The 24,321-nt window shown below is 44.1% G+C and overlaps 1 protein-coding gene across 1 annotated transcript in view; it reads left to right on the forward strand.

Annotated features, from left to right (window-relative positions):
- Positions 1 to 24,321, forward strand: part of LOC130086066 (kalirin) — a gene marked incomplete at its 3' end in the record, with an annotated part of 206,423 nt that overhangs the window by 160,876 nt on the left and 21,226 nt on the right. Inside the window, exons 13-17 of the mRNA XM_056252176.1 lie at positions 9,886 to 10,060; positions 10,274 to 10,469; positions 15,410 to 15,576; positions 19,405 to 19,524; positions 23,823 to 24,041. Coding sequence (XP_056108151.1) covers positions 9,886 to 10,060; positions 10,274 to 10,469; positions 15,410 to 15,576; positions 19,405 to 19,524; positions 23,823 to 24,041 — 877 coding nt within the window. The remainder of the gene's footprint in view (positions 1 to 9,885; positions 10,061 to 10,273; positions 10,470 to 15,409; positions 15,577 to 19,404; positions 19,525 to 23,822; positions 24,042 to 24,321) is intronic.

A 24,321-nucleotide genomic window follows, 5' to 3' on the forward strand; every position in this document is an offset into this window, starting at 1 on the left:
CATATTGTTTAATGTTCTCTTACGAGAGGTTCTCTCGTATTGCGTAAGTTTAGCTTACGCTACGGGAAAGATTCATCTTCTCGAGATATTGAAGCCAAAAAATTATCCTAATTTTGTATTCATTGTCAACGCAGTGCAGCAGCTAGCAGACCTACAGCAGGCAGTCTAGCGTGCTCATTGGCTGCCCTGCAGGCAACTGCTGCAGCCTACCAGTGAGCCCGGCGTGACGTCACGCCCAATGAAGGGCGCTCGCGCCTTCATAGCGTCACAGCCCGCCAGAATGGGCGTGGCTTAGCGTATAAAAGAAGGGGCTCGTAGGCTGAATTCCCTGATTTTTCGACTCTTCAGCGAGCTCTTCGCATCGCTGGATTGAGGGAAGCCACCGTCGCCGTCGAGACAGCGAACAGCCAGCCAGGACAGCGCTGAGGAAGCCGGCCGTCTTCGCCACCTTCAGCCATCCGTGCGAGCTACGCTATCCGGCGACGTATCCTTTTTACATTGTTGTTGTATTCTCTTTTCTCTTACTCCTAAAAGAGCAGCGAGCGTCTTTTTCAAGATGCCTCGCACTTCCTGTGGACAGCCGGAACCTGTGGCCACAGCGACGCGCTCGCCGGAGAACCTCCCTCGAGCCTCGCTCTCGCCTTCCCCGCCTCTCTTCACCGACGCGCAGCTGCCGCTCACGAGCCTCACTGCCGTCGCGTCTGAGGATGAGGTTGAGGGACACGCCACAAGGGACTGCTGTTCTAACCGCGGCTAGCTTCCTTTACGTTACAAGGAAGCTACCGCGCCCCCGCAGAAGCAGTCACTCCGCACTTTGTGGGACCGCGCAGTGATAAGCGCCGTTCCCAAAGGCAGCCGGAGCCTGTAGCCACAGCGTCGCGCTCGCCGGAAAGCCTCCCTCGAGCCTCGCTTTTTCACCTTCCCCGCCTCCCTTCACCGACGCGCAGCTGCCGCTCACGAGCCTCACTGCCGTCGCGTCCGAGGATGAGGTCGAGGGACACGCCACAATGGACTGCTGTTCTAACCGCGGCTAGCTTCCTTTACGTTACAAGGAAGCTGCCGCGCGCGCTCTTTGTTATCTGCTCGCGCTACTTAAGCTTACGTTGTTTCCCCCGTGGCTCAGTGGCTAAACTCTAAGCTTTCGCGCCAGAGACCCGTGTTCGATCCCGGCTCTCGCAGCAGATACAATTTATGCAGCTCTCCTCTCTGAGCTCGCGACCAGCTTTCTTACATACGGAAAGCGAGCGCGCGCCCCGAGCGACACGCACACGAAAACTGTGATGACGCTCTCTCTCTTATCTGCTCGCGCCAACTAAAGCTTACGTTGTTTCCCCCGTGGCTCAGTGGCTAAACTCTAAGCTTTTCGCGCCAGAGACCCGTGTTCGATCCCGGCTCTCGCAGCAGATAAAATTTATGCAGCTCGCGCGACCAGCTTTCTTACGTACAGAAACCGAGCGCGCGCCCCGAGCGCATGCGTCACCGGCGAAAGAAGGAAAGAGTGGTTTTTTGTCCCGCCGAGGCTTGACAAACCCCCTCTTTTTCTCAAACATTTTCCAGCTCCTCCTAGTTCGAGCGGCTGGTAATGTCTATACTGCAGTAGAGAGCCTGTTATAACACGCACGCCTGCAGACAATGCCGACACGCACACGAAAACTGTGATGACGCTCTCTCTCTTATCTGCTCGCGCCAACTAAAGCTTACGTTGTTTCCCCATGTGGCTCAGTGGCTAAACATTAAGCTTTAGCGCCAGAGACCCGTGTTCGATCCTGGCTCCCGCAGCAGATAAAATTTATGCGGCTCTCCTCAGCAAGCCGCCGTTTTCGGATCCGGCTCACGCCGATGGTGTTTTTTAGTGTAGAAAGGTGCCCACATCTCGGTGTTCACCCCTACACACAAGCACAACACTTCCCGTGTTATTCACAGAACAGAGCCCACTCCCTTAAAGCGGGAAACCGCTCGAGTGTTGAACGTAGGATATGTGTCCACGAGTTCGTGCCCACGCCTATTTTTCTGCCCGCTCTATCACTAAAGACTCATATCAAACTATGAGAGAGAAAGACGCGCGTGTCCCGCTGCGGCCGGACCGCCGTCAAAGTTTATTTCCCTGTCAGTCCCCTTCAAACAGGCTACTGCAGTGGTCCATTTAGCAGCCAACGAGCCGGTTCATTTACCCTCTCGCCTGCACACATACGCCGTCTTCACGGCGACCCAGAGAAATCTCAAAAGAGTATAGTGTCTGGTTATCCGGCTCACGCCGTTGGTGTCTTAAGTGTAGTGAAAGTGCCCACGCCCCAGTGTTCACCCCTACACACAAGCACAACACGTTCCGTGTCACTCACAGAGCACACTCTCATAAAGCGCAGAAAAGCCGCTCGAGTGTTGAGTGTAAGAAATGTGTCCACAGGTTTGTGCCCACTGTCTGCCCGCTCTGTAACACGGTCAATGAAGCAGGTTATGAATGTAAGTCTCGTGCCCGCCAGAGAGCGTTCACGCTTACTAACACACACTTCTCCCCGGGCGCCGCCCGCGCGTCTAAGTGTTATCACAAGGCGCAGGGCGTTAATAAGACGCTCCCCATCCTATTCGATCGGGGCGTCAAATACACTTGTAAGTCTCGTGCCCGCGCACACGCGTTCACGCTTACAGAAAGCTTCTCCGCCCAGAGCGCTGCTCGCGCGACAAAAAGTGGAAAGAGAATGTTCCCCATCCCTTATGATTGGGACATCCCACATAAATCAGCCGGTTTCGGTTTTCAGCGAGCAGCCATTGCCCAGAACCGAGAGCGCGCGCGCCACGCTTTCGGCTCCGGTTCAGTTTTCACAAGCCCGCGAATGGCGGCGATCTGAACCTGGAGGCCATTCGCCCCCTAGCGGCTCACGTAGCTGCATGGGAAGCTATCCCAAGGGTTTCAGAATGGGTGCTGAGCACAATAAAGCATGGCTATACACTTCAATTCATTCGCCGTCCCCCGCGCTTCCGAGCCCGGACCGCAACGATAGTGAATGCGGAAGTAGCACACCTACTTCACGCAGAAATAGCAAAGCTGCTGTGCAAAGGGGCAATAGAAAGGGTACCGCCTTCTCTGAGCGAGTCAGGCTTTTACAGCCGATATTTTCTCGTACCCAAGAAGGACGGAGCCTTCAGGCCCATCCTCGATCTGAGACATTTGAACAAGGTGCTTGCGAAAAGACCGTTCAAAATGCTTACGACCAGAAAAATCCTCGCGCACGTTCGCCCGAGGGACTGGTTTATTTCTCTAGATCTGAAGGATGCCTATTTTCAGATTCAGATAATACCCCGTCACAGGCGATTTTTGAGATTCGCCTTCGACGGTCAGGTATATCAATACACCGTCCTGCCGTTCGGCCTGTCTCTAGCACCCCGTACATTTACGAAGTGCATGGACGCGGCGCTCGCCCCCCTGAGAAGTCAGGGGCTGCGAATAATGAACTACCTGGACGATTGGCTGATATTGGCACAGTCAGAGACAGAACTGATTTCTCACAGAACAGTGCTTCTCAGTCACCTGGAAAGCTTGGGTCTCACGGTCAACTGGACCAAGAGCTCATTAACGCCCAGCCAGTCAATTTCCTTTTTAGGAATAGAACTGGACTCGGTGACTATGACGGCATGTTTATCGACGCAGCGCGCGCGCCGTGTTCGACACCTAGCCGCATCTTTCCAGAAGGGCAGCTTTCTTCCTCTGAAAACATTTCAAAGGATGTTGGGCTGTATGGCGTCAGCTGCAGCGGTCCTTCAGCTGGGCCTACTGCGCATGCGCCCGCTCCAGCGCTGGTTGAATGCTCGCGCGTCTTGCCGAGCTTGGGTGTCTGGCGGCCAGAAAATCAGATTGACTCAGACCTGCATAGCGGCTCTGCAGCCCTGGTTAGTAGCCGACTTGTACCAGCAGGGAGTGATGATGGGAACCATCTCTTACCGAAAAGTCACAGACCGGCCTTCGGCCAGTGGTCAGATCAAGAGAAGTGTTTCCACATAAACTGTCTGGAGATGTTAGCGGTCGAGAACGCACTGAAGTGCTTCCTCCCGTTCATACAGGACCAACATGTTCTTGTCCGCTCGGACAACATGTCTGTGGTATCCTATGTCAACCGTCAGGGCGGTGTCAGATCCAGGAATCTCTGCAATCTGGCGGAACGCCTCCTTATGTGGTCTCAGATGCACCTGCGTCCGCTGAGGGCGACGCACGTGCCTGGCCATTTGAACGACGGCCCAGACAAACTGTCCAGGGACAATGTTCCCCCAGGGGAATGGTCCCTGCACCCACAAACGGTCCAGAAACTGTGGCGCCTATTCGGCAGAGCGGAGGTCGACCTATTTCCGTCAAAAGACAACGCTCAATGTCCGATATTCTTTACGAAAGACGAGGACGCGCTGGCCCAGGTTTGGCCCAGCCTCCCGCTTTATGCTTTCCCTCCGGTCTCTCTGTTACCTCAAGTGTTCAAGAGAATCAGGGAAGCACGCCACTCGGTGCTCCTCATAGCCCCGCGATGGGAGAATCAGATTTGGTTCCCGGAACTGACACAGCTGTCACGCACAGCTCCGTGGCCGATCCCGGTGAGGGCAGATCTCCTCTCTCAGGCTCGCGGCACGATCTGGCATCCCTATCCAGAGCGCTGGTCTCTGCACGCATGGTTGATCAACGGGTACTCGTTACCCTGCCAGAAGGAGTGATGAACACAATCACACAGGCTAGAGCTCCTTCCACGAGAAGGCTCTACGCGTCTAAGTGGTCGGTGTTCTCCAGATGGTGCACCGACAGAGGTCTGGACCCGCGGACATGCGGGGTGGCGCATCTGCTCACTTTCCTACAAGAGATGTTGGATAAGGGGAGGTCCCCATCCACGCTCAAAGTGTATGTGGCGGCCGTGGCAGCGTTCGCAGAGCCGACGCACGGCCAGTGGGAAGACATGAGCTGGTCATCCGCTTCCTTAGAGGAGCTAGAAGGATGAACCCGCCGCGCCCCCCGTCGGTTCCTGTGTGGGATCTTTCATTGGTCCTCGAGGCCCTGAAAGCTTTTCCATTTGAACCACTGGACTCCGTGGGGTTGAAATATCTATCACTAAAAACCGTTTTTCTGATTGCACTGTCGTCAGTAAAACGTGTGGGGGACCTGCACGCGCTGTCTGTCAGCGCATCGTGTCTGGAGTTCGGGCCGAATGACTCTAAAGTCATCCTCAGACCTAGACATGGCTATGTCCCTAAAGTGATGGGCACTCCATTCAGAGCGCAAGTCATTTCACTGTCAGCTCTGCCAGCATCTGACAGCGAAAGTGATGTGAATCTCCTCTGCCCTGTTAGGGCGCTGAGGTTTTACATTACGCGCTCCGCCTCCTTCAGGCGTTCGGAACAGCTGTTTGTTTCGTTGGGAGGGCGCACCAAGGGTCTCGCCTCCTCGAAACAGAGCCTGTCCAGATGGATAGTGGACGCTGTAGCAGCCGCTTACGCGTCAAAAGGTCTGCAATGCCCTTTGGGTATCAGGGCTCATTCCACGAGAGGCGTTGCCTCGTCGTGGGCGTGGTCCAGTGGGATCTCTATCCATGACATATGTGTAGCGGCGGGCTGGAGCTCCCCGTCTACCTTTGTCAGGTTTTATAACCTAGAGGTTCCCGCCTTGCAGGCTAAACTTTTGTCAGTTTGAAAGGGATGTGTATTCTGCCCAGATATTCTGCTCAGATCACTCTCACGTGACTCAGCTCTCCTGGTTGAGCTGCACCAGTAGGGTATGTGCCATGTGCCTATACAGACCACCGCGCTGCTCTGTATTCCCTATGTGTGCTTATATACAAGTGATGGCCCGCATGGCTGGCCACCTTATTTTTCCCACTTATTGGGCTCCCCTGAAGTTCGGGGTCTCATGGTGGATGCTTGGCGCGCACGGCGTTGACAAAGTGTTCCCGTAGCGTAAGCTAAACTTACGCAATACGAGAGAACCTCTCGTAAGAGAACGATACTCGGTTACTAACGTAACCTCGGTTCTCTCTAGAGAGGGAACGAGTATTGCGTAACCGGCCGTGCTCGCGCCACGAGCGACTTCGCTTCAGTTGTCGAAAAACCAGGGAATTCAGCCTACGAGCCCCTTCTTTTATACGCTAAGCCACGCCCATTCTGGCGGGCTGTGACGCTATGAAGGCGCGAGCGCCCTTCATTGGGCGTGACGTCACGCCGGGCTCACTGGTAGGCTGCAGCAGTTGCCTGCAGGGCAGCCAATGAGCACGCTAGACTGCCTGCTCTAGGTCTGCTAGCTGCTGCACTGCGTTGACAATGAATACAAAATTAGGATAATTTTTTGGCTTCAATATCTCGAGAAGATGAATCTTTCCCGTAGCGTAAGCTAAACTTACGCAATACTCGTTCCCTCTCTAGAGAGAACCGAGGTTACGTTAGTAACCGAGTATCGTTTTCACCTAAAAGAAAACCTTAAGATATATAGTAAGCTTGTTGTGTATATTGCCTAATGTATACGCTTGTTCAGAAATAATGACAAAAACCTTAAACTTAAAAAAATAACGTATCTCTCGTTAAACGACATTTAAATTTAAACCCAGAAGTCTGTCCCAACCACCGCCGCATTTAGTTTAATCTTAACTTTTTACTTTACTAGCTCCCTCCTCTTTCAGTCTATGCTCCCTGCTCTGGCTCGTTCTTCATCTTCCTTGTTTTTTCTGGTGGACGGACGCGTACGCTCCGTTCGTTTCCAATTTCCATGATCATTTCTTGCGCTGATTTCACTGCAAACTGCGCGCAGCCAATGGGCGTATGAAACGTCATCACGTAGCATTACGGCACAGTGTTCATGGGAAATGTAGGAAGTACTGCCAGGGGGATAAATGACCGAGAACAGAGCCTTATGCATCACCGGCCAAACTGGCTAGTAAGTTTTTATTAACACCCGCCAAAATGAATTTTAACCCGCATTTGGCGGGTTGGCGGGTGTTAATTTAGAACCCTGATAAAAATCCACCCAGTGTTTTTGTTTTAATCTCCTTATGTTTTCCCCTGCCTCAAATTGAGCCGTTCGATTTTGTGACGTCACTAAATCAGACGCCCCTCCCACGATTGTTGATTGGCAGCAGCGTTTCAACACAGACCCGCCCTGAGCGAGCTGTCATCATTGTCCGCAATTGTTGATACACTGGAGCAGAATGGCGATTGTGGTGTTCTGTTCTTGGGTGTAATAACGAACACAGCATTCATTTTGATGTTCCTAAATCCGAACCGCTGAAGACGCAGTGGGTGAGTTTTGTTTTCGAAGGGAATATTCCCCACGAGCAACGTCAATGCTTTCATGTTTGCGCGAATCATTTCTCACCAGACTGCTTTATAAACGAGGGTCAGTATGAGCTGGTTTTGCTAAGAATCTACTCCTGAAAAAAGAATCGGTACCAACTATTCGTGTCCCCGCTGCACCTCCAGAAGAAGTGAGTGTAAAGTTTTATTAATCTTTGCAAATCGCGAAAAAAAGTTGTTCATGACCATTAACTTAAACGTCAATCTGTCAACGAACTAAACTATACATCAGTAAACGAATAGCGTTCGTATCTCACTACTCTACCCTGCCAGTACATACAAAAATAGATCAAAGTGACATTACGTTAACCAACCATTCAGAAACGTCCTGTTCGAGCCTTAATTGTCGAACTTCTTCGGGCCGTCATCTTGTTCCGGGTCCGACTCCGGTTCAAACTCATACGGTTGCACAGATGTGTCCTCAGAGACTCCCGCTGCCATTCTTGTTCCAAAATATCCCCTCAACTGTTGTCAAGGAAATACGGAAGCGTATTGCATTCACTTGAAGAAAAAAAATCGACTCTGTTTTTCTGAATTAATGAGTTAATTATCTCAGAATTACGAGAACATTTTTCATGGAAAAAAGTTTTTGCTCTGTTTTTCTGAATTAACGAGTTAATTATCTCAGAATTACAAGATCATTTTTTCATAGAAATTTTTTTTGGTCTGTTTTTCTGAATTAACGAGTTAATTATCTCAGAATTACGAGATAATTTTTCATGGAAAAAAAGTTTTTGCTCTGTTTTTCTGAATTTCTGAGTTTTTGAGATAATCAAGTCATTAATTCAGAAAAACAGAGCAAAAAAAATTTTCCATGAAAAATTATCTTGTAATTCTGAGATAATAAACTCGTTAATTCAGAAAAACAGAGCAAAAACTTTTTTCCCATGAAAAATTATCTTCTAATTCTGAGATAATTAACTTGTTAATTCAGAAAAACAGAGTAGATTTTTTCTTCAAGTGAATGCAATACGCTTCCGTAAGGAAACACTCCACGTGTGTTGTGTCAAAACGCCTCAAAGAACAGAGAGGCGGGGTTAAGCAAAGCTCATTATCATTTAAAGGCAAATGCACTGAAACGGCGTGCTGAAAACAGAGCTGTTTTTGACCAGGTAAAATTAGTGTTTTCTTACAATACTAATGAGCATTTTTAATAAAAGTATATTACAAAGTTTTCATTTAGACCCTAAAGATTCATATTAACTTGTACAAAAATGGCATTATATGACCCCTTTAACACAAATTATCCTGTTCAAATGTTTACATATCCTTGATATTTAAACTTCCAAACATTGTTGAAAGACACTTGTGAAAGACATTGTAAAATACAATGATGAAATCTTATTCGATTTGTTTATTGCTTATTTTTACATCATCAGAAAACACTGCTTTTGAATGGCCATCAAGAAAAATGATTGGTTACACTTTATTTTAAGGTGTCCATGTTTCAGTGTAATTGTACATTTAAGTACTGAATAAACAAAAATCAACATGAACTTACAATAGGGTTAGGGTTTGGTTTAGGGTTAGTCACATGTATATGTATAATTTGTAGTTATTACTACATGTAACATGTAACAAGGACTGTAAAAAACAGTGTTACCAAATACTTTTTGGCAACTTAATGGTATATTACAGCGGCAGCAGCTTAGTGGACCATGCTCACCAGCCAAATCTTGACAACTATTTACAGTAAATATACATAATGGAAGTCTAACAGTCACACTCTTAAGAAAAGTCTGTAAAATCAGATCTCAATGTACTATTATCACATTTATAGACTCTTATTTTGATTTCGGTTTTGTTTCCTTTAGTTCCTGTTTTGCTCTGTTTAGTTTCAGTTTCCTAAGTTATTGATTATGTCCTCGTTTATTTCTATGGTTACCTATAATTTGCACCATTATTTTCACCTTGTATCTGCACTCCCTGTTATGTTCAGTCCCTTGTCAGTCTCGTTTATGATTTATGTAGTTAGCGTTTCTCATGTGATCTCATGTTCATGTGAGTATTTTGCATGGTTTATAAAGACTGTCTATTTGTATCTTCTTCGTGCGTGCTGCTGACTACACATTACAACTATCTTAATATGATGGAATTTTCACTGAATTATGATGGTGTTTTACCCCTATTTTGAACTAAGCATTGCATTGTGTTGTGTTATAGGGTTGAATGAAATGTCCATAAACTTAAAGGATAATGTCCTGGCACAAACATTACCAGAACATTGTATTTTTTTCCACTGCTTTTGTTCTTACATTGCAAGTATGCAGCACTGAATAAGTGTTTGAAATATATGCAGCCATAACACTGTTTTGAAAGTACACCCATAATTCCAGAGATTTAAAAAATAAGTGTGTGTGTGTGTGTAAAGTCTGTCATACTGTACACCAATTGTAAGTGTACTAGTGTCGTGTTTCTAATTTTATTTTACAAACTGGAGTTAAAATAATTTACAGAATGCCACAGATATGTTGTTTATAAACTTTACCCAGAATATTCCTTTAATATAAGCAATTTGCAATGGTTCTAGACTAACCCTTACTCACACTCTTAACACATTAGTTGTGTGTTTCTCAGAGACTCGGCGATGAGCAGTAATAAGATGCCTCACACGAGCTCTATCGCTCACATCGAGGGCGTCCTACAGCAGCTAGAGGAGGCCCAGGGCCACATGGAGGAACTTTTCCATGAGAGGAAGATCAAACTTGACATATTCCTGCAACTGCGCATCTTTGAGCAGTACACCATTGAGGTGAACACAGTGTGTTTGCATGCTAGATAGTGTTTTAATAATTTTCTCAATAGAGATTTTTAAAAACAGTTGATCCCAGAAAAAAACGGCTCTGAGATGAATTTTGAAATCTCATTGTTCATCATAAATGACTGAAGTGATTGATTTATAATTGCTATGAGAATGCCATCAGGCCAGGTGCAGAGGTGTTGAACTATCCTTCCTGTCCTGCAGGTAACAGCAGAGTTAGACGCGTGGAATGAGGACCTGGTCCGACAGGTAAACGACTTTAGCGCAGAAGAACCCAGTCTGGCCGAACAGAGACTCCAGCGGCACGCGGAGAGAAAGCTGGCCATGAACAACATGACCTATGAGGTTATGCAGCAGGGGCAAGACCTGCACCAGTACATCATGGAGGTCCAAGCCTCAGGTGAGAGAGAGAGAGAGGAAGATGAAAAAGAGTACAGGTGTTTTCACACTGACAGAGATTAAATCGCTGCTGGTCACAAGCTGTTGTACTCTTGGTACCTCCAGGTTCTCGCCCAAAGTCTGTTCGCTGACTACCTGATGCATATTGCACACACAAAATTACCAGGGGCTGCAAAAATCCTCTTAAGAACAAAATTTAAAAAACTCCAATAAGTCCTAAATGCAATTCTAGAAAAGTGCCCCTATTATGCTATTTTAAAGGTTCCTATTTTTGTCTCTTACAATAGGTTTACATGCATCCAAAGTCAAAAAAGCATATTTTTCACCATATTTCTCAAAGAGTCTGAAAACGGTTAGTTTGAAGATTCAGTCTCTCTAAACCCGCTTTTCCGCGAGCCTACATTTACATTTACATTTATTTATTTAGCAGACGCTTTTATCCAAAGCGACTTACAAATGAGAACAATAGAAGCAGTTAAACTAACAGTAGGACAACAATACGTAAGTGCTAAAACCCCTCTCAGTTTAATTTTAGTGCAGTTTTTTTTTTTTTTTTTTTTATAGAATAGAAGAGAAGAGAAAGTGTTAATTCTACTGAATCAAGTGCTGCCGAAAAAGATATGTCTTCAGCAGTTTCTTGAAAGTGGCTACTGACTCAGAAGCTCTGGTTGAGTTAGGCAGATCATTCCACCAACAGGGAACAGCCATGGTAAAGGTCCGAGAAAGAGATTTTGTGCCTCTTTGAGATGGTACCACAAGACGACATTCGCTAGCAGAGCGCAGGTTTCTGGATGGCACATAAGTCTGAAGTAATGAGTTTAGGTAAGAGGGAGCAGTGCCAGCGGTTGTTCTGTAGGCAAACGTCAGTGCCTTGAATTTAATGCGCGCGGCAACTGGCAACCAGTGCAATTGTGTGAGGAGAGGAGTGACGTGTGCTCTCTTCGGCTCATTGAAGACTACTCTGGCTGCAGCATTCTGGATCAATTGTAGAGGTTTGACAGAGCAAGCTGGAAGACCAGCCAGGAGAGCATTACAATAGTCCAGTCTGGATAAAACAAGTGCTTGGACAAGGAGTTGTGTGGCATGCTCTGTAAGGAAGGGCCTGATCCTCCTAATGTTGTGCAAGGCAAATCTACAGGACCGGGCAGTTCTAGCAATGTGGTCTGTGAATTACAACTGATCATCAATTACAACCCCAAGGTTCTTAGCTGACCTTGATGGAGTTATGGATGACGAGCCTAGCTGAATGGAGAAGTTGTGATGAAGTGTTGGGTTGGCCGGGACCACAAGTAGCTCTGTCTTCGCAAGGTTTAGTTGAAGGTGGTGGTCCTTCATCCAGCCAGAAATGTCTGTCAGGCAGGCTGAGATACGAGCAGCTACCGTCGGATCGTCAGGCTGGAATGAGAGGTAGAGTTGCGTGTCATCAGCGTAGCAATGATAGGAAAAGCCATGTTTCTGAATCACAGATCCTAGTGATGTCATGAAGATGGAGAAGAGGAGTGGTCCAAGCACTGAGCCCTGAGGCACCCCAGTAGCTAGATGTTGGGTCTTAGATGCCACACCTCTCCACGAGACCCTAAAGGACCTACCTGAGAGGTAAGACTCGAACCATTGGAGTGCAGTTCCCGAGATGCCCTTCATCTTTAGGATTGACAGGAGGATCTGGTGGTCAACTGTGTCAAAAGCAGCAGACAGATCCAGCAGGATGAGGACTGAGGATTTGGAAGCTGCTCTTGCCAGTCTCAAAGCTTCAATTACTGAGAGCAGGGCAGTCTCAGTTGAGTGTCCACTTTTGAAACCAGACTGATTGTCGTCCAAGAGGTTGTTCTGTGTAAGAAAGGAGGAGATCTGGTTGAAAACAACTCGTTCAAGTGTTTTCGCGACAAATGGAAGAAGAGATACCGGTCTGTAACTTGTTAGATGTGCTGGATTTAGATTGGGTTTCTTAAGCAGTGGGGTTACTCGAGCCTGCTTAAAAGCTGTGGGAAAGGTACCAGAGTGAAGAGAGGTGTTTATGATGTGCGTGAGTGTGGGTACAACTGAGGAAGAAATGGCTTGAAGTAGATAAGTGGGGATAGGATCAAGCGGACAGGTAGTAGGGCGATTGGAAAGGAGGAGTTTAGAGACTTCCGCCTCTGAAAGTAGAGAGAAGGAGGGTAGAATGTGTGCGTTTGTTGGTAGAATGTGTGTGTCAGTTTGTGGATTGGTAAATTGGCCGCTGATGGTGGTTGTTTTTTCTATGAAGAATGTGGCAAAATCGTCAGCTGTTAGGGTTGATGAAGGAGGAGGAGGAGGAGGGTTAAGAAGAGAGGAGAAGGTTTTGAAAAGCATGCGAGAGTCAGAAAATTGAAAATTTAGTTGTGATAGTAAGCCATTTTAGCAGTAGAGATATTAGCAGAGAAGGAAGAGAGAAGGGATTGATAAAGACCCAGGTCTGTCGAATCTTTCGATTTGCGCCACTTCCTCTCTGCACCCCTGAGTTTAGTACGATGTTCGCGAAGAATATCAGTTAACCAGGGGGCAGAGGGTGTGGCGCGGGCTGGCCTGGAGGAAAGGGGACAGAAGTTGTCCAAGCAGGATGTTAAAGTGGAGAAAAGAGTATCAGTTGCACTGTTAGTATCAAGTGTTGAGAGCTGATCAGGTGGAGGAAGTGTGGATGAGACCAAAGAGGATAGGTGAGAGGGTGAAAGTGAGCGTAGGTTTCGTCGAAAGGTGACCTGTGGAGGAGTGTGTGTTGTGTTCTGAGGCAGGTTGAGGTTGAGAGTGAGGAGGAAGTGATCTGAGGTGTGCAGTGGAGTGACCAGTGTATTGTCCGTAGAGCAGTAGCGTGTGTAGATAAGGTCCAATTGGTTACCTGATTTGTGAGTAGCCACAGTAGATACTCGTTTGAGGTCGAATGATGCAAGCAGGGTGTGGAAATCAGCAGCCTGAGGTTTTTCTAGGTGGATGTTGAAGTCTCCAAAAATTACAAGAGGAGTACCATCTTCAGGGAAGGATGAGAGTAGCACATCAAGCTCCTCCAAAAAACTGCCAAGTTGACCTGGGGGACGATATACAACTACAAAATGAATTTTTATAGGACTAGTGATGGTAATTGAATGTGATTCAAATGAGCTGTTGTCAAATAGAGGTGGTAAAGGAGCCTACTCTGCTCTGATTGGTCAGACGGCCCAGTCTGTTGTGATTGGTCGACCGCTTACAGCGCATGTTACAAACCAAACATCCATTACAATATCTGAAATTATCTACTATGTCTCAAAAAGTGTCCTGTATCTGTGTGTGTGTGAGTGTGTGCGCTCTATAGAGTGAATACGTCTGAATGATATCTATCATTGTGATCTCTTGATCAGTCATCAACGGTCTCATGACAATAATTTGGCAAACGTTTTTTGTGAATTGGTTGCGAAATTATGATTTCGCACAATCTAATTTGTATGTTTCTACTCATGCTGGTGATTAGTTTACCTTCATGGTAACGTTTTACCTACAAATCGTACGCTTTTGTACATGTCAGATCATGCAAATGAATGCAAACTCGCACAATACTCATTCGGTTCTCACAAATTCTCATGAGAACTGGTTGGATTTAATAGAGAAATAGATGCAGAGATGCAGAGAGAGGAGAGCAGCACGGAAGAAGTGTCAGGTGACAGCGTGTCAATAATATATGGCAGTCTTCAGAGACACAGCAATATGGACCAATGGGATTCAGACTCCTCTGTGCTGTGATCTCCAGTCCGCAGTCACATGACGCTCAGTAAAGCTTTCGTTTCAATCTAAAGAACTGAGTAAAAACAATCAAGCTTAAACACTCAACTCTTATGTCACCCATCTCTTCAACTGTCCGTGTCTTCAACACACATTACTCTTCCTCTCTGCTTTTATCTTCATATCGTCCCAATGTCCAGCTCTGTGCCGCACAGATATTTTTAACACTGGAAACAGACTTCCTCTCCTCAAACTGCTGACCCAACTCTCACCCCCCTCTCTCTCACATATGGGTCTTGGCTGAGGACACTCTTCTGTTCGAGGTTTGGACACCGTCTGTTCCAGACATTACTGTGACCAGCTTTCACACATGCCTGCATGTCCGATGGAGGGGTGTGTGTGTGTGTGTGTGATTTTGTTGGGACAACATAGAAAATGACTAAATTAAGCTTTAGTAGATGGTTTATAAACATATCACTGTGCTTTATTTTAGTTATTACTTTAGTTTAGTTAAATAAACTTCCCGATTTTATATTTTAGCTCTAATTAGTAGTTAATTAACTGACCAAATTGATTTATTTGGATTATTATTTCAGTGAACTAGCTAAAAACACTAATTAACCTATTATGGGTTATATTTCACCCCAAAATCTAAAGAAATCTAAAAAAAAATTACATTATTTTATTGGCAGTTATGCATATTTAACTCATTTAATAATGTTTAATTGTTTAATGTTTAATATAATGATGCTAAATTGTTTCATTGATATTTGTTCCTGCAGCTAAAATAACAAATAGGTTATTCATAACTTATTCGGTTTAAGTTCTGCTTAATGCATTGCAGTTTTTGAGTTAATATCACATTTTTTTATTAAGTAAAATCAACTTTTTAAAAAAAAATAAGTTAAATGTACTCATTTCGTTTAGTGACTCTCAGTGTTAGGTTTTACAGTGTGGTTATACTCCCCATCACTTCACACACGTTGGGCTTTATTTTTCTGACTGTAAATGATCCTTTAGTTAAACTGCCCTTGAATGCAGATCTATGATTAGCCTATAGTAAATCAGGTTAAGGAAAATAAGAGCGTTCTGTAGATGCTAAGAACACTGGATTTGAACTAGCTGTCCTACTGCCACCCAGTGGTGTTGTGCTGTTTAAACAAGTTCTCTCAGACAGTACTGTAGATTCAGCAGGAATATAAACAGAAGTGTGTATCTGTGTGTAATATGCAGGTATTGAGTTGACCGGTGAGAAGGAGGTGGATCTGGCCACTCAAGTTCAGGAGTTGTTGGAGTTTCTTCACGAGAAACAGCATGAGCTGGACTTGAGTGCTGAACATACACAGAAACACCTGGAGCAGCTTGTGCAGCTACGCCACCTACAGGCTGAGGTGAAACAGGTAAAACACACTCTCTTGCATATACTGTATCTGTCTTTATAAAACGGTTAGTTCCAATCCTTGATTCTGATTGGTCAATAGCTGTGCTTTATTCACGATAAAACACGGCTATGACCGCTTCACCCAACGGTTCTATGTATCACTACACAACACCCCTAGCAACCACTCTTAGCAACTTAAACAGATGTTTCATCTCATTGATATTGTTCATTTAAAGCTAGAGCAGAGCATTGTGAGAGATCGAGTAAGCGAGTGTACCTGCATTTACAGTAGACGTAGCATTTTCCTTCAGGTCAGTCCTATATTCATAATAAAAAAATGCGTTTGAATGTCCGCTGCATATTTTGTCCTTTTAACAGTCATGGGGTTTTCCGTGCATAACGTTAGTCATCTGTCAGTTGCGTCTGTCTTCTCCGTGATCACAAGTTCGAGTCCTTTCAAAATTCTTCTCTACAGACTCACTCACTCACTCACTCATAAAGACAGTCTTTGCCGCCATCTATTGGCGAAATAATATATGTAACTTCTGTTGCTGTTCACGTTCCGGGACTATTTTTTCCAGCGGAAGGCAGGCTTTTAGTGATTTTACTTCATGAAAGTTGCATAGATACATATTTTTCGGCTTTAATATTTTTATTGTGTGGCAACCGTTTTATAAAAGCAATAAGGTACTCGAGGCAAGTGCTGTATCGTGAATAAGTAACGGCTGAAGGGGTTGCAGGCACTCCGCTTCGCGTCGTGCCTAACAACGCCCTCCAGCCGTTACTTATTCACGATACAGCACAGCCTCTCGTACCTTATTGCTTACGTATACCTGCTTATCCATCTTGGGGACAGAAGTGAAACTTTATCAATGAAAATGTATGGCTGTCTTCTGTTTTCTTTATATTCTTACTGTGGTATTTGGGATAAAGAGAAAGCAGATATTAGCTGTTTAGAATCACAGCTGCAAATTATATCCCAAATATATTTTTTTTTTAGCACACTGTCCATACTGTATAGCGGTGTTTCCCATCCTCGACCTTGGAGTACTCCGACACGGCACATGTTGCACTGTATATGTGCCTGATTCAACTCATCAGCTTGACTCTAAGACCTGAAATAAGTGTTTAGTGAACTTTTTACAGCTGTATTGAGATGCACTTTGGTCGATCGGATCACAAGTGGACGACGCTAAATACAGGAGTAAACGGGGTCTAAAACCTTTTGAGCTTGTCCACTTTCGACCACTTCCAGAGGTAGACGAAAACCCATTCGACCGGATTGCTCCTGTAATGTAAACACTCATGAAGTTCAAGGTGTTCAAACAGCCACAAAAGCTTATTTACAATTAAGTAAATTACACAAGCTTATTCTGTCCATTGGATTGAAATATCTAAAAAAAAACATACATTTACCCGCCCCAGACTCTCCCCTCGAAGAAATCAGGACAGAAGTGGTTGAAAGTAGACAAAAGAGACGAATTACAACACAGGAATGTCTCTCCCTCGTCCACTTGTGATCGACCAAAACGCATCTTTATACCAGGTGTAAACAGGGCCTTAGAGACATCCAGAATGTGTGCTATCTGGGCATCTCCAGGACCAAGGTTGACCACTTACCCATAATACCACACTTTCAGAGGACTCACCCTCATTGGTCCAGTTGTTACAAATGACAAAATACTGGACACCTTAAGCCTGGTTCACACGGGACGATTTTAAAATTGTCGGCCGATTTTCCAAACCTGAGAGACCCCACACACGGCGATAAAAAATCACGGGTCTAACAGTTTTGGACGTACAGTGTGTGGTGCGCTGCCACACGGCAAAATCAACACATCACACACGAACCGATTTGACTCCCGAGCATTCCCAGGTCAGACGGAAAATCTCGCTAAATCTCCCTCGAGATAAACAATCATGGCGGACGAAGAGGATGCAGTGGCGATAGTTTGTAGTTTGTTTTTAACCGAAAAAAAAAAGAAAAGACGATGGTCAAAGAATCTCCGACGTCCACCGGACTTTCTGGTGCGCCATGCCGCCGGCTGTTTTGATTTTGTTTCCAGGTGCTTCCTCTGCGCCTCGTCACCTCGCTTTCTGATTGGCTACACGCCACAGTCCACAGGCTGGGTGCTCGTTTGTCCCCGGGGGACACCACACACGAGGAGAAATCGGGCCAAAAAAATCCAACATGTTGGAATGGATATCCCCGATTTGAGATCTGAGCGGTCCCGACGTCCTTCCGAGCAGACGAGAGCAGTCTTAACACCACACACGACAGGAATATCTGATCAGATTATTTTACGATAATCGGAGCATCCTTAAAGGGATAGTTCACCTTGGAATTAATTTTTGGTATGTTTTAGCTTACCTCAAGGGCATCCAAGATGTAGGTGTCTTTGTTTCCGCAGTAGTTTCAATTTTGTTATTTTTAGGTCAAACCGTTCTTGTCTGTCAGTCATATAATGCAGATCTATGGTCACCACCTCAAAGAGCATGCACAGAGAAGTCCAAATTAAACATGATTTAATGACTCGTAAATGTAAGTACACATTGATGGCCTAAGACACGAAACGAGCGGTTTGTGTGAGAAAACAGTATTTATATCGTTTTTTCACTCTTGTAAACACAGCCTCGTCCAAGTGATCTGATGGCGCCGGCGCTTCGGTCTTTTCCGGCAAACGGCGGAAAGCGCCGGAAGTGATCTCTCGCGCGTGTACGTCACTCATACAATTGTTTTATTTTTTTATTTGTTTTTAATTGTTTTCTTTTACGACGGTTTAAACATCCCGGATAAGCGCAAATTAGTACCATTTTAATTAGCCGTCTTACCTATAATCTCTGTTCTGTGTAAACAATGAGTGACGTACACGCGCGAGAGATCACTTCCGGCACTTTCCGCCGCTTGCCGGAAAAGACCGAAGCGCCGGCGCCATCAGATCACTTGGACGTGGCTGTGGTTACAAGAGTGAAAAAACGATATAAATACTGTTCGTTTTCTCACACAAACCGCTCGTTTCGTGTCTTAGGCCATCAATGTGTACTTACATTTACGAGTCATTAAATCATGTTTAATTTGGACTTCTCTGTGTATGCTCTTTGAGGTGGTGACCATAGACCGGTATATTTTTCGACTGACAGACAAGAACGGTTTGATCTAAAAATAACAAAATTGAAACTACTGCGGAAACAAAGACACCTACATCTTGGATGCCCTTGAGGTAAGCTAAAACATACCAAAAATTAATTTCAAAGTGAACTATCCCTTTAAGATTGTCGGAAGGGGTAAATCGGGGCTAAAATCGGCCTAATTATCCTGCTGTGTGAACCAGGCTTTAGGTTGCTCTTCTGTATGAAGCAAAGAGTGTTGTATCTCACGTTCTTGATATATCACAGTCCTGGGCTCTAGTACACTCTCGTCTCATGTGTCTCTCTCTTGTCTCTGTCACTGGCACTTCCTCTGATTGATAATCAATGGAGAGAGATGCAAGCGGCTGTGATGGCTGATTCAGTGTGTCTCTCAGAGCTAATCTCATTCGGAGTGTAAGTGAGGGCCAAAGTGCTGTCGCCAGAGACGGCCCTAAAGTGTCTGCCGCTACAAGCGCTAATGGAGAGAAATGAGCCGAGGGAAACATGAAGTCTCCTCAGGATATCACCCCACACTGGGGGTGTCAATATTCAGATCAGTTTGACTGCTATATCAGTTTGGTATTTCATACAGAAGATTCCTGGATTTAATTGCAAATATCAAAATACATGGTGGTTAGATAGATGTATTGAATAAGGTCATATCGATACTGTGTGTTTCAGTGCTAAAGAAGCTTTTGTTGTGTTTGTTGTTGTTTAGGTCCTGGGTTGGATTCGTAACGGCGAGTCTATGTTGGATGCCAGTATGGTGAACGCAAGCTCACTGTCAGAGGCTGAACAACTACAGAGAGAACATGAACAGTTCCAGCTCGCGATAGAGGTAAACACACAACGCAGGCTCTAGTTGGTGTATATTGAACTTGTGTTTTTTGTTGGATCTGGCAGGTTTGATCAAGATGTTCTTATCCGGTATGTGTCTAGATTTTGGCTTTAAAGGATTTTGATGAGCTCCACACCGATTCATTTGCTCCATCTAGTGTTCATTTTGTCAACAATTTTTCCTGTGTTAAATGTACTTTTAAGTTTTTGTAATATGTAGTCAACCTTGTTCTGTTATTGTTTAGTCGTGTTTTCGTCGACAATCCCCCGGTTTCAAAGACAAGGTTTAAGACTAGTCCCAGACTAAAATGCATGTTTGAGCTGTTTTAACTGAAAGCAACTTGCACTGACAGATCTTAAAATATGTCAGTGCCGTTGTTTTGACGTTTATAAAAGCTACTTAAATGTCCTAATTAAACTAAGGCCTAATCCTGGCTTAATCTAAACCCTGTCTGTGAAACCAGGCCTAAATGTTTGGCCATTTTTGTCTAGTTTTAGTCAATGAAAAAATGTTTTGTGTCACATTTTCGCCATGTTGCATAATGGTTAAATTGATAAGCACTATTATTTTGCTCAAAATTATAATCACAATGATCTTCATTTGAGACATTTATTTGTACATTTCTTCAGAATTATAGCAATTTCACCCATTAAAGGGGTGGTTCAGAATTTTGGAGCATTTCCAAGTTAGCCTTAGTGTTATTTATCAGTGGAGACAGTTTTCAAAAATTTTCATCCAGTCGTTCCAGTTGCATAGTTCGCCGGTGCTAGGCTAGCGCGAGTCAACGGTAACTGCTAGCCTGCCATTAAAAACAGTTTTACCCACTCCACAGTACACCAAAAGCAAATAAATTAAAACGCCAGACTATCGATGTCTGTTGAGAGAATAATGTTAGAAATCAAACTACCCTTTCATTGCATTGCAATAGTTTTCCTTTGTTCCCTGTATTTATTAGCACAGTCTACAGCAGTCCCGACTGTAGTGCGCTTCGGTTCTGTGTTTACTTTTCGGCGCAGCACTACTAACCGGAGCAAAGTAAAATTCCGCCGCCGCTGAGAAACTAGTTCCTGTAAATGTATTGCGATCATTGAGATGCAAGAGTAGTTTGATTTCTAACATTATTCTCTTAACAGACATTTACATCGATAGTCTGGCGTTATAATTTATTTGCTTTTGGTGTACTGTGGAGTGGGTAAAACTGTTTTTAATGGCAGGCTAGCAGTTACCGTTGACTCGCGCTGGCCTAGCACCGGCGAACTATGCAACTGGAACGACTGGATGAAAATGTTTGAAAACTGATAAATAACACTAAGGCTAACTTGGAAATGAGGCCCGATGTCCAAAATCCTGAACCACCCCTTTAAGCACAAATCAAGAGAATGTCAAATCATACGCATGGTTTATTTCACCACATAGTTTCCTGATTTATTATAGGCTATAATTATCGGATAAATGAACACACTCTCTAATAAAATTATAATGCAACATGAAGTGGTGTATTCATTTCCGAAACATGGCGCTAAAGCTTAAAACTACTTACCTCGAGCTCCATTTGCAAAATTGGCATATTAAGTTGGCCTTTTTTCCCAAGCCATGACCACGTCCATATTCTACTCTTCCTCTTTCAGCACAAATGAAAACCACAAAGTGCGATTCATCTTGCTCTATTTGTTTACCCCTAGCACATGCTGATGGTGTTTTATTCTTCTACACTAACTTGGCCTACGATTCAATAGGTGTCGTGTCATCATCGCTGAGTCTACATACATGTCGTACCCAAGTTTATCAGATCCATGTCGACGTCGTACAGTGTGATTTGTAATGATCTTATAGGATTGCCGAAATCACACAGTCTGTAGCAGGCATAAGAGAGGCTGTACAGCAATCTGTAATATCTTGTCTGCTCTTTTTTTTAAACAAAAATAAAGAGAGATTTTGGTAAAGTTTTGTCAATCTTTTTTCGTCAATGAGATTGCATTTTGAAATAGTTATCTCATCAAAATAGTTTTTTGTTTTGTTTTGTTTTTTTAAAGTGTCCCAATCAACCTAAATCCATCCTAATTCACCCACCTCTCTGGTCTCTCTTCACTTTTAGTCAAAAACAGAAATGCGCTTCCTTCTCTTTGCTCTCAGCATACATGTTAACACTGCTAGATGTATGGAAGTGATTACTCTGAGACTATTTCAAACAGAACTGTTCATTCATAAAAATTCACACAGGGATCACAACATTCTCCTGAAGGGTTTATGACCCACAGACTCCTTCCCAGTGGAGCTGATCCACTGTTTTTACTGCAATTCACAGCTTTTTCTTTTGAGTGCACTCAGCGCAGTATATTTAAGGACCAGATTCTGACCAATAATACTCATTCTCAATACAATTTTAACATTAAGGTATTTTTTTTGCCTGAGGAAAGTGAAGCAATGGAATTACATGTGCCGTTTGCTATGAGTCTCTAGCTCTTAGTACAGTAGTCATGTCATTTATCACAGGATTTGGTATCAGACTCTGTTTCCTGCTTTGGACAAGGCTCTACCTGCTCGACTCTGCTCGTAAATGTCTGTCGCTGACTATTAAAGTTAGATTTATTTTTTCCTTCATCATGACAATGCCAGCAGAGAGAAAACAGACCCGTGTTTGGCTGTAGAAACCCTAAAGCTGTCAGCAGTCTGGGGTAGGAGGGCTTCTCGATAATGTCCTGTTAATGTCCTGTCCTCTAATAGATGTTTACTTTTAATGATCTGTCTCTTTTAATGTGTGTGATTTAAGAGTTTATTAAATTAAAGGCAGGGGTATCCTCCTTTTTGTAGAACATGTAGAATTATTGGCTATGTTCAGAATGGATCATTAGCATATAGTGCAGTTTACTACATGCTGCACAGTATGTACTGTATACTAGTTTAAAAAATAGATTGTGCACTGTGATTTGTTGGACATTGTTGTCACATGACCACACTATGTTACATCTATCCTTACACATAAAGTTTTGCAATTAGCAGTGGTGGATGAAGTTCACAAATCAAGTACTTGAGTAAAAGTACAGAACAAAAGTACATAATGCTTTGGAAAGTATAGTAGTGATTTAAAGGGATAGTTCACCCAAAAATGAAAATTAGCCCATGATTTGCTCACCCTCAAGTCATCCTAGGTGTATATGACTTTCTTCTTTCAGACGAATACAATCGGAGTTATATTAAAAAATGTCCTGGCTCTTCCAAGCTTTATAATGGCATTGAATGGCTGTGTCTGTTTTGAAGTCCATAAAAGTGCATCTATCCATCATAAAAGTGCATCTATCCATCATAAAAGTGCCTCTATCCATCATAAAAGTGCATCTATCTATCATAAGCATCCATCCATCATAAAAGTGCATCTATCCATCAAAAAAAAAAAAGCTCCACACGGCTCCAGGGGGTTAATAAAGTCCTTCTGAAGCGAAGCGGTGCGTTTGTGTAAGAAAAATATTCATATTTAAAACTTTATAATGTAAAATAACTACCTCCGTAATGTGACGTATTGCTGATATTTACGCTACGCCATAACACACTACACTACTTCTGACGTCATTAGTTGCATAATTTGTGCTTTAGGCGTAAGTAGACTGTGTCCATTTGGCCGGAAGCTAGAATTTTAAATTCTAGAACGTGTTAAATATGAATATTTTTCTTACACAAACGCACCGTATCGCTTCAGAAGGCCTTTATTTACCCCCCAGAGCCGTGTGGAGCACTTTTATGATGAATAGATGCACTTTTATGATGGATAGATGCACTTGTATGATGGATAGATGCACTTGTATGATAGATAGATGCACTTTTATGATGGATAGATGCACTTGTATGATGGATAGATGCACTTTTATGATGGATAGATGCACTTGTATGATAGATAGATGCACTTGTATGATGGATAGATGCACTTTTATGATGGAGAGATGCACTTTTATGGACTTCAAAACAGACACAGCCATTCACTGCCATTGTAAAGCTTGGATTAGCTAGGACATTTTTTAATATAACTATGATTGTATTTGTCTGAAAAAAGAATGTAATGTACACCTAGGATGGCTAGAGGGTGAGTAAATCATGGGCTAATTTTAATGTTTGGTGAACTATCCCTTTAAAAGTAAAAGTTTCACAAAATATAAATATTGTGATACAGTACAGGTACTGGAGAGAGAAAAAGATATGATAGTGGTCAGGTGTCGTACCGAACATAATCATAGTTACCATTCTTTGATTTTGTTGTCATCCTCCGATCTAAGGTGTTTGTTCTCGCTCTCTTTCTCTCCCTGCAGTCTTTGTTCCATGCTAACTCTCTCCAGAAGACCCATCAGAGCGCACTCCAGGTGCAGCAGAAGGCTGAGATCCTGTTACAGGCGGGACACTTCGACCCCGAGGCCATCCGCAGCTGTGCTGAGAAGGTGGCGGTACACTGGCAGCAGCTCATGCTGAAGATGGAGGACAGACTCAAGCTGGTCAATGCCTCCGTGGCCTTCTACAAGACATCAGAACAGGTGCTGAGAAACACTCGATAAGATGACCCTTTTGGCCAGTGACTGATACAACCCAAGACAGTCAAGTGCCCTAAGATTAGTTTTAATGGCACATTACCCTTGTGAAAAAGAAGCTTGCTTAATTGGATCGAATGTGCTCTTCAAATTTTAAAAGTGTGCATGTATATAAACTGTACTTGCAGACAATATAATATTAATCAAATAAAAGGCCACTTAAGTGTACCCAAAGAGAGTGCACTTCCATGATTTCCTGTTTCTTATGTGTACTCTTAAGTACACT

Source organism: Rhinichthys klamathensis, unplaced genomic scaffold, assembly GCF_029890125.1.
Source record: "Rhinichthys klamathensis goyatoka isolate OS25496 unplaced genomic scaffold, OSU_Roscu_1.1 h1tg000093l_1, whole genome shotgun sequence".
Lineage (NCBI taxonomy): Eukaryota > Metazoa > Chordata > Actinopteri > Cypriniformes > Leuciscidae > Rhinichthys > Rhinichthys klamathensis.